The sequence below is a fragment of the Lactuca serriola genome, chromosome 4 (assembly GCF_051521515.1).
Source record: "Lactuca serriola cultivar US96UC23 chromosome 4, Lser_US96UC23_V15, whole genome shotgun sequence".
Lineage (NCBI taxonomy): Eukaryota > Viridiplantae > Streptophyta > Magnoliopsida > Asterales > Asteraceae > Lactuca > Lactuca serriola.
Genome location: NC_136411.1, coordinates 50,449,138 through 50,458,679, shown reverse-complemented (window position 1 = coordinate 50,458,679; position 9,542 = coordinate 50,449,138). Strand labels below are relative to the sequence as shown.

At 33.8% G+C, this 9,542-nt stretch overlaps 1 protein-coding gene across 1 annotated transcript; it reads right to left on the bottom strand.

Annotated features, from left to right (window-relative positions):
* Positions 1-6,709: 6,709 nt before the first annotated feature.
* On the bottom strand, positions 6,710-7,166 carry LOC145100112 (protein yippee-like At4g27745). The gene is made up of 2 exons (XM_079037505.1): positions 7,066-7,166; positions 6,710-6,983 (listed from the first exon to the last, which is right to left on the bottom strand). Exons 1-2 carry the CDS (start codon positions 7,156-7,158, stop codon positions 6,753-6,755), a joined length of 324 nt encoding a protein of 107 aa, XP_078893631.1. The 5' UTR covers positions 7,159-7,166; the 3' UTR covers positions 6,710-6,752.
* Positions 7,167-9,542: the final 2,376 nt, after the last annotated feature.

Below are 9,542 nucleotides of genomic sequence, written 5' to 3'. Positions count from 1 at the left end.
ACAACAATAAGCATATAGGTGAGATCGATGAGGATTACGTCGTGGTTCATCATATAGTACTCTCTTACGAACTCACTATATGAGTCAGGAAGTGACTGAAGAACCCAGTCAACAGCCAGCTCCTCACAGACAACAGATCCCAACACTCTTAACCTATCAATGTGTGACTTCATCTATAGGACGTGTGCACACACTGACTTTCCTTCTTCATGTTTACTTGCCAAAAGGGCTTGAGTGAGTTTGAACTTTTCAATTCTTTGAACTTGTGGGTTAGGGAGAACAATAGGAGGAGGTGGAGGAAGTGAAGCATGATCTCGTGTTCCTCGAACGAATCGTGGAATATCATCTTCATGTGAAAAGTTTATTCCACGGGATTTGGGAAGACCATATTTGTCATACTTTGACATCTACAAAACGGGAGAAAAATTCAAGTTAGTTGATTGATTGAGTCCTTAATAAATCACCCAAATGAGATATTAAGGCTAGGACCCAACACAATACTCTACAACTTGGGAGAGGGATGCCGTAACCCAAATTGCAAAACATTTGAAGGTAAGTGAATGACGATTCACTAATTTCCACCATGAAAAACAAAAAATAAATTTAAGTTTTAAATCAATTGAAAATTCCTAGATCTTTTGAGATTCATTGAACTTTTCAATGGCATGTTTAAATCTCGATATGCCCCTCGATTTGTGACTGGGATGCCGAGGATCACAAAACAGGGTGTGAATAACCATGCAAACTTACATGGTGCCCCCAATGTTACAGTCACCTATTCGATGTGCCGGTTAACCATACACGGTCCACCGAACTATGACAAACAATGAGTCACCCTTTGCTACCTTCGCTTAGAACCATTTAGTGTGCCGGTTAACCACACACGCTCCACTAACGTCTTCGCAAGGGCATAAAGTGTAATTTCATGGAATTGCATCAATTCACTTTTGCCTAAAGTAACTAAGATTGGGAATTTTGTAAAAGCATTTAGTTACTTTTGTACTTCATTATACTTATAATGGAAGGTTTCTGTCCTATCCTACCCGTTCGGTTAACGACCCTCCACTAGTCAAGAGTGCGGTGGGTAAGAGTGGATACCCATTCAATTGCCATTTTATAAGCAATTTCCTTAAACACCCCTTATAGACTAGCTTCGTGAATGAGGCCTACTAACGGTAAGACTGACTGTTTACTCATACATGTATAATACTAGACTTTTAATGTTATATATAGTATAGGGTGTATTTTACACTTTTAAAATACTAGGTGGTCTAATTTAATAAATTATACTTTTAATTTAACTAAATGTAAACCAAAATTTTATGGATTTATTAAATCTCTCTTAATTATACACCTTAATCAATTAATAAAACCATAAGGGTGTGATTTGAACTTTTCAAAACAATACTAGGGTTTTAGAATTTAACATTTCTAAAATAAACTTTTAATCAACTTTTAAATTCCAAAACTTGAGGGCAAGTTTTGAAACATTTCAAAACATTAGGGTTTAACTATTTAAATTTCAAAAACAAAACTTTTAAGTTTAAATTTAAACTATAAAACCTAAAGGGATTAATTTGAAACTTTTCAAAACTTTATCAAGAATATTCTAGATCACAAAATTCAAATAAGGCAATTAACAATTAATTGGTGGTTATCTAATTTGACCTAGTCCAAATTCTTGCAAGATAATTCACCAAATAATTCAAATAATTAAATCTAATCATATAAGGAAATAATTATTTAACTAATATGAAGTTATCTTTAATTTTGGCAAAGATAATCACCCAATATCATAAAAATCTGATTTATATCAATATAAAACGTTTTGGTAACTATCCCACAGCCAAATAAGCACAAAATCTTGATTTTCCCTCTTTCTGACCAGCTGACTCGTCGAGTCGAGCATGAACTCGGCTAGTTCACCATGGACTCGGCGAGTTCATCTATGGACTCGACGAGTTCAGCCCCCGGAAACCCTAAATTTCGATCTTTAAGCAAGGATAATTCACAATAGCATCAAATACATCAAACAACCATGGCTCTGATACCACTGTTGGGTTTTGAGCAAAACATCATTCCTATGGTGTACAAGCAAACCCTAATAGCTTTTGGATCTTGTTTGTCTAATGAACATGCAATTGAATATCCAAAGCTATAAACCCTAGTTCTAGCATACAATTAATCATTTAACATAAGAATGGGGTTTAGATCTTACCTTGATTGTTATGTAGCAATAACAATCTCAAATCCTCCTTTGTAATGGCTTTAGAAAGTTCAGAGTCACAAGTGTCACTCCTCTAATGGCTCACAAACACCAAGAGCTAGAGGATGAAGAATGATAAGAGAGGAGGCACCCAAAAATGTGTAGAATCCCTAAGGAAACTCTTCACCACGTTTTTGGTGCTCTAGGGGTCCTTAAATAGTGAGGCTATTGGGGTTATCTAACAAGGAAACCCTAATTTGACTGTTTATGCCCTAAGCAACCCATGGACTCCCTCCTTAGAGGCCTTGGATGATTTCTAATGGGTTTCCCCATAGAATTCGTCCACTCCATCCACTATGGAGTCCACTAGCCCAACATTCAACTATCACACAATTGACAGTTCTAGTCCCCTTTATTTAATTAATATCTTTTAGCCACAAAATCAATTCTTATTAATTATTGACTAATATTAATTAAACAATATGATTTCTCCTTAAATATATTATTCTTATAATATATTAATAAATCATAATTACTCCTCTCTCTCTCTCCATAATTCATCCTATCAAGTTGCTTTGGTGAAGGCAACTCAAAAGGACCATGCACAATCGGGTCAAGTACATACCAAAATAGTTATGGACTTAGACACTAATCCAACAGTAATAGAGGCGGAGAAGGTGAAGAATGACAGCGGGAGGAAAGCGATATCGAGGAGGTGGTCGATTCCGGTGAGGAGCGTCGAGGTAGACCAGTGATGGTGGTTTTTCAGCGAAGCTGTACTTAGAAGGGCGGAGGCATTCCCGATTTTAGGGAATACAAAGTGGGGATAACCGGAGCTAACAATGGAGAAATCTACTTACACCATTGACAGCAGCGGCGGCGAGGATAAGGAACTTCTGGTGGATTGCTATTTCATCAACTGGAAAATGGAGGGAGGATCGAAGGAGCGGGAATGAGTGGGAGGAACTGTGAAAAAGAAGAGAAAAGTGAATCTAGATAGAGGAAAGCGGGAGATTAGAGTATTTCATTGATGGCTAGATAAATAATGGAGGCGGACAAAAATGTGTGAAACCCTACACTCAAAATACGGTAAAAAAATGAAAAAATAGGGGTTGAAGTAGGATTCGAACTCGAGTATACACTATAACAGACCGACGACGCTGCCACCAGGCCGGGAGTGCCACATCGGTTCTTAGTTTGTCTACGACTAGTTTTGTTCATTTCCGCGTTTGTATTATTATTATTATTATTATTATTATTATTAATATTATTAAAATTATTATTCTTCTTATTATTATTATTATACAATAAATAATTTTCCTTTATTATTATTATTACTATTATTATTATTATTATAATACAATAACTACTTTTGTCTCAAGAGGAGCATGTTTTTGCCCTAAGAGGAGAAGTTTTAAGAGAAGTTTTATTATACAGGACAAAAAAAACTGGACGAAAAAAGACTTGGGTAGGATTCGAACTCGGGTATCAAGCATCAAAGTCACAAGATTTACCATCACTGGATGATGATGACGATGATGGTGGTGATGGTGACGATGATGATGATGATGATGATGATGGTGGTGGTGGTGGTGGTGGTGGTGGTGGTGATGATGATGATGATGATGATGATGGTGATGATGGTGATGATGGTGGTGGTGGTGGTGGTGATGGTGGTGATGGTGATGATGGTGATGATGATATCGGATGGTACATTTTGAAGCTAGTTTGGTTCATTTTATGTTCATTAGTGTTTCTACATCATTATAAGTAGGCAGCCTTATTTAGAGTGTAATATCGGTCCAACAAAATATGCCAATTCTTTTGAGAAACTGTGCACCAGGCATAGATACTAAGGTTTACCTTAGAGAGGAAATCGAGCAAAAGTGGTGGTGATGATGATGATGGTGGTGGTGGTGGTGATGATGATGATGATAATGGTGATGGTGATGATGATGATGGTTGTGGTGATGATGATGATGATGATAGCGGTGGTGGTGATGATGATGATGGTAGTGGTGGTGGTGGTGATGATGATGATGATGGTAATGGTGATGGTGATGATGATGATGATTATGATGATGGTGATGGTGGTGATGGTGATTATGGTGATGATGATGATGGTGGTGATGGTGGTGATGGTGATGATGATGATGATGGTGGTGATGATGATTATGATGATGATGATGATGGTGGTGATAGTGGTAGTGATGATGATGATGATGATGGGGGTGGTGGTGATGGTGGTGATGATGATGATGGTGGTGGTGGTGGTGGTGATGATGATGATGATGATAGTGGTATGGTGGTGATGATGATGATGATGGTTGTGGTGATGATGATGATGATGGTGGTGGTGGTGGTGATGATGATGATGATGATGATGGTGATGTTGATGGTGGTGATGGTGATGATGGTGATGATGATGATGATGTTGATGATGGTGATGATGATCATGACGATGATGATGATTTAGGTATACGTGTTTGTGAGATGTATGTGAACGTATTCATAAGCATTATAGTGTTAAACCAGTAAACGAGTAATGGATCCCATATGTGCACATGGCTTGATGAATGATATTAATAGCTATAAGTTGGTGAAAATTTAGATAATCATGTATAATAGAGGTGTGAAAAAAAAACGGAGCGAAAAAAACGACGTTTGGTGCCAAAAAATCGAAAATAAGAAAAATTCGTAGCTAATTACGAATTGACTACGGATTTTTCTTATTTTCGATTTTTCGGGCACCAAACGTCGTTTTTTTCGCTCTGTTTTTTTCACACCTCTATTATACATGATTATCTATATTTTCTCCAATTTATAGCTATTAATATCATTTATAAAGTCGTATGCACATACGGGATCCATTGCTCGTTTAATAGTTTAACACTATAATGCTTATGAATACGTACACATACATCTCACAAACACGTATACATACACATATACATGTACACATATACCACAACTCATTCATGTATATAAATATACATATACAAACATAATCCATCACAAGTTGGTGAAAAGTATAGGCATTACAATGTTAAACTGTGAAACGAGTACTTGATCCTGAAGGGGCACACGACTTTATGAACGATATTAATAGCTACAAGTTGGTGAAAATATAGATAATCATGTATAGTAGAGGCGTGAAAAAAACGAAGCGAAAAAAACGATGTTTGGTGCCCAAAAAATAGAAAATAAGAGAAATCCGTAGCTAATTAGCTACGAAATTTTCTTATTTTTGATTTTTCGGGTACCAAACTTCGTTTTTTTCGCTCTGTTTTTTTAACACCTTTATTATAACATGATTATCTATATTTTCACCAACTTATAGATATTAATATCATTCATAAAGTTGTGTGCACATACGAGATCCATTACTTGTTTAGTGGTTTAACACTATAATGCTTATGAATACGTTTACATACATCTCACAAACCTGTATACATACACATATACGAGTACACATACCATAACTCATTCATGTGTATAAATATACATATACAAACATAATCCATCACAAGTTGGTGAAAAGCATATGGATTACAATGTTAAACTGTGAAACGAGTACTTGATCCCGAAGGGACACACGACTTTATGAACGATATTAATAGTTACAAGTTTGTGAAAATATAGATAATCATGTATAGTAGCGGTGTGAAAAAAAAAATGAAGTTTGGTGCCCGAAAAATTGAAAATAAGAAAAATTTGTAGCTAATTCGTAGCTACTTAGCTACGGAATTCTAACGGAAAGCATACTCCGTAGCTAATCCGTAGTTAATTAGTATCCGTAGGTATTCCGTAGCCATTACGTAGCTAATTAGCTACGGAATAGTTATGGATTTGCTTATGTAGCTATTCCAATAGCTACGAAATAGCTACCGACTCGCATCTGTAGCTATTCCGGTCCAAAACTAGAGCATCTCATTATGTAGCTGATCCGTAGCTAATTAGCTACGAAAATTTTCCGTAGGAAAACGCCATGTTTTCTAGTAGTGTTAATAAATGTCGTTTGTTCATTTAAGTGGTCTTGAGGTTTAAACAAACTTTTTATTTAATTTAGAGATAGATTAATAAAATGAGAACATATTTTTATTTATCTCGTGTGAAATATTATCTTCTTTTCTGTGCATACCGAAATAATCTATTATTATCTAGAAAATAAATATAATGAAACATGTTTGATCCGTTCATTACTACAAATGTTGAGTTTTTCATTACTACAAATCAAGTAACAATGCATGTTAAGCTATGGTATTAACACAATATTTATACCAAAATCGCCTAAGTGGACATCTATACATGTTAATACATAGGCATCTCAGAAACTAGTGCAAAGTTGATCGTTTAGGGTTTATGTATCAACACCATTACAAAAATATAAAAAATATAAAAAAAAAAATTGTAGAGATAAATGATTGAAAGTGTAATAACACATGAAGGTAAACAAAGTTACAACTTAAATTATCGGCATAAGACTAAATAATTATTGTTCGATTTCAAGATAAAAAAAACAACTCATGAACATAAAGAAAGATTTCTACCAATCCTCCTTCACAATCTTAAATTTTTCAAGCACAGTTTTGGATTCTTTAAATTTTTGTGCTTCAATGTACGCTTTCTCATATCTCCATCCTAAAACCTCCCCACAATCAGAGCATGAAACATCTGCCACGTTGTATAAACCCGTGATGAGTAGACGATCCATTTTAGGACCTACTACCACATTCATCACGTGGGAAAACAAGAAAGCTCTACGACGTTGTCTACCCTATAAACATGTAAACACATTGTACTTTGAAGAAAGAATTAAGAAAAGATTTATGATAATGTGTATATTAATGTTTAAGTACCACATAGTTTTTAGAGACAATATCATCGTGAAACGCGACATGATTCCGGCAGTTGTAGCATCCATACAGTCGTGGACCGATTGCATCCGCCATTAAAGAGAATTGAGGAGAGAACAAATGGAAATGAATGAAATGTTTGAGTTGAGAGATAATATATTGAAGATATGATAGGATCTAACAAACCAGATCTAACATATCTAGATTATATCAAACAACCATAACAGATTTTGTTTACTTTTCTCTCTAATACATTTTAATGTTTTATGAATGTAGTTTGGTTTTGGTGCTTCACAAAAATAAATGTATAAACGTATGTATTAAAGATAGACAAAAAGATCCTTGATATTTAAAACTTATTCCACTTAAAATGAAATTATGTTTCTAAAAAAAATTGTTGATTATCCAAGTTGATCCAAATTCCAAAGTGTTGATGCCTCTTGTTACCCATTTGAATTGGGTGTTGCTAATAAGATACCCCTTGGACACCTTATTGATATTTTTTAAAAAGTCATCATATAATTAATTACTTATAATCAGCTTTTTCGGAAAACAATGTAATTCCAACCAATAAAAATATTTGACGACACCAATAGTTGAAAAGGCTATTATGAATGTGGCAAAATTGAAAATGACAATGTCATGATGAATGCGTCTAGCTCTAGATTTATATATTTGTTTGCGTAGGGGCAAGGTAAAAGTTTCAACTGGATTTTAACATTTTTTTTGTGGTCAACAGATAATATAACTTTTATGGGTGTTTGTTAACGAAAATGATGCATGCTAGTTATTTACTCTACTATTTTTATTTTTATTTTGTATTTTATAAAAAATTAATACCGCTTTTCGACCTTGCCGTTGCAAAAGTAAAACGTCAAATTTCATATAGTCTCTATCGCACCGTCACAATTAAGTTGTAATCACACCTTTTTTTAAAAACTTTAAGTGATTTATCCATGAAAAAGTAAAAAGGTATCGTTTTTGAAAAAGAAATGCTCAGCAAATATAAATTTTATATGATATTAAGATTGGTTGGTTTTCCGTTATTAAGTTTATATGTTACGTTTGTCGACTAACCCAAAAATTAGCTAAAAAAGTAGCATGTTTGATAAGTTAAAAAGTTATATGTTATATTTGTTGTTAAAAAGTTATATGTTATATTTGTTGATTAGCTAATTATCTTTTAGTTGGAAAGGAATGTTATTTGATAAAACTTGATAATAAACTAGGTGACATAAGTAAATCACATAAAAAATGAATGCAGAATATTGAGTTTTTCTATGATTAATAAATGATATATTTTAAGATTTTTAAAAAATCTTAATAAACTTGTTAAAATGTTAGTTTATGTATTTTTTTTTTTTTAAATTTAGCTTATAAGTTATTTTTTGATTTAACATGACAAATTAAAAAAATCGAAAAATAAACTAACATACCTATAATCTACCTTTTTAAAAAGTTATTATTGTTAAAAAAAACTATAATCTTACTTTTTAAAAAGCTCTTCAAACCTTTCAAGAATCAACTATACCCATTTTTTAATTATTTTCAAACGGTCTTTATTAATTATAAATATTCATTTCTAAATCTATATATTTTATAAAATTCTCCCAAAATATTAAATTTTGCATTATATTGTTGGACTTGGAACCAATGTCCTTAAGTAATGAAAAAAAAAAGGAAAAATGACATTCTAGCGTCAGGATCTTTTGTATATTTGTCCCTTATGTTATTTCTTTGCCTTTTAAGGGAACAAAGTTGGTTTGGTAGGATTAAATAAGTTTTTTTAACAAAACGAAAGGATAACCCGGTTACTTTTATGTTAGCTCACTTACTTTTATATTTTAATAATTAAAAAAGTTAAGACTCTCTCTCTCTCTCTCTCTCTCTCTCTCTCTCTCTCTCTCTCTCTCTCTCTCTCTCTCTCTCTCTCTCTCTCTCTCTCTCTCTCTCTCTCTCTCTCTCTCTCTCTCTCTCTCTCTCTCTCTCTCTCTCTCTCTCTCTCTCATGTAATCCAAAATCTAGATGATTATTTCATCCCTATCTCACCACTCTTGCCGATCTTTCACCACAAGATTTTGTGAAACCCACTTGGGTTTTTTCTTGATGATCTTAATGCTCTAGATTGTCTTCCCACATTTACAACAAAGCTTATCTTTGATCTTCTTAGGATCGCAACATGCGATTGTGATCATAATCTTATTTCTATCCTCATGAAACACTTGATCTCTAATTTTTGTCATCCAAAAAACACATACACCACAAGAAAGAAACATACCACATGGATCCATCCTTTAAGCACCAGGTCTAAGTTCTTTTTGGTCCAACTATAGACATCATTGATGTGTTTGTCAATGTGGGTTTGAACCGGATTGTATGGAGACTTCGATGGTTTAATGGGTTTACAGTATTCTTGATGATGGATTTAAGGATGAAGCAATCATGTTGTTATTAGAAGATATCAAACATGAAGTTGTTCC